This window comes from Cystoisospora suis (assembly GCF_002600585.1).
Source record: "Cystoisospora suis strain Wien I chromosome Unknown contig_7374, whole genome shotgun sequence".
Classification (NCBI taxonomy): Eukaryota; Apicomplexa; class Conoidasida; order Eucoccidiorida; family Sarcocystidae; genus Cystoisospora; species Cystoisospora suis.
In genome coordinates this window covers 1-1,080 of record NW_027160159.1, presented here as the reverse complement: position 1 = coordinate 1,080, position 1,080 = coordinate 1, and the positions used below count along the sequence as shown (strand labels likewise).

The 1,080-nt window shown below is 42.1% G+C and overlaps 1 protein-coding gene across 1 annotated transcript; it reads left to right on the top strand.

Moving 5' to 3' along the window:
* Positions 1-95: 95 nt before the first annotated feature.
* On the top strand, positions 96-409 carry CSUI_010415 (uncharacterized protein; the record flags this gene model as incomplete). Its single annotated transcript, XM_068070519.1, has 2 exons — positions 96-148; positions 337-409. Coding segments are annotated over 2 exons (126 nt in total), but the record flags the coding sequence as incomplete, so codon positions are not given.
* Between the last annotated feature and the right edge of the window lie 671 nt (positions 410-1,080).

Genomic DNA, 1,080 nt, shown 5'->3' with positions numbered 1-1,080 from the left:
TGGTATGTCTCTGTCCCTGTCTCTGTCTCCCTGTGTGTGTTAGATAACATTCCAAGCGGCGTCTCCGGATGAAGTTGCCCTAGTGCAGTTTGCGAGAGACGTGGGAATCGAACTCATTCACAGAGACGAACAAAAAATTGTCCTCGCCGTAAGCCACACAAGTCGCTCCTCCTCTTTCTCTTCTTCTTCTTCTCCTCCTCCTCTTTATGTCTGCTTCTTCTTCTTCCTTCTTTCCTTTCTCATCTCTCTGTCTATCTTCGACCTATCTAGCGAAAGAGCTATCTATATATATCTCTCTCTCCGCGTATCTGCATGTATCTTTTCTTCGTCCTTCAGACAATGCGAGCCTCTTCTTTTCTATCGTCGTTCGTCCTCTCTTTCTCTCTTTTTTCTTCAACATAAATCTTCCCATGTACTCCATGATAGACATCTAGAGATACAAAACACTCTCCACGTTTTCTTCTTCTTCTTCTTCTGCATGCGGTTCTCTCATCGCAAATTTTCATATCGAATATCCTTCTTCTCTGTACTCGTGAAGAGAAGCAGACAGCGTTCTCAACAAGGAGTAGAAGAAGAAGAAGGGTCTCTCTACTCGCTCGCTGTAATGCCCTTGTTCGAAAAATGTTATTTTTCTGCTTTCTTTCTAGAAAGACATGTGCGCTTTCTGTTGCTGCTCTTCTGCTTTTCTCCTTCTTCTTCTTTGTCTCCCACTCGCGAATCTCTTGTTCTTTTCTTTCTTCACTTCTCTACACATTTTTATGCTACCTACCTACCTACACACGCCACACATCTACATCGATAGACAGATGTATGACTATTCATACCACTTGTGTATATCGATCTGTATGAATGTGTATGTGCCTATGGATGTGTACGCAATTTGATCTTCTCCCGAGAGAGCGTTAAGTCGAAGAGGAATCTGCGCGGCAAGAGAAGGATATAATGAAAGAAAGAACTTGTCTCATGGACTCTCTCTTTCTTTCTTTCCCTCTCTCTCTTTCTTTCTTTCTTTCTCACTCTTTCTTTCTTTCTTTCTTTCTCACTCTTTCTTTCTTTCTGTGGATGTTCTTTTCTTCGTCT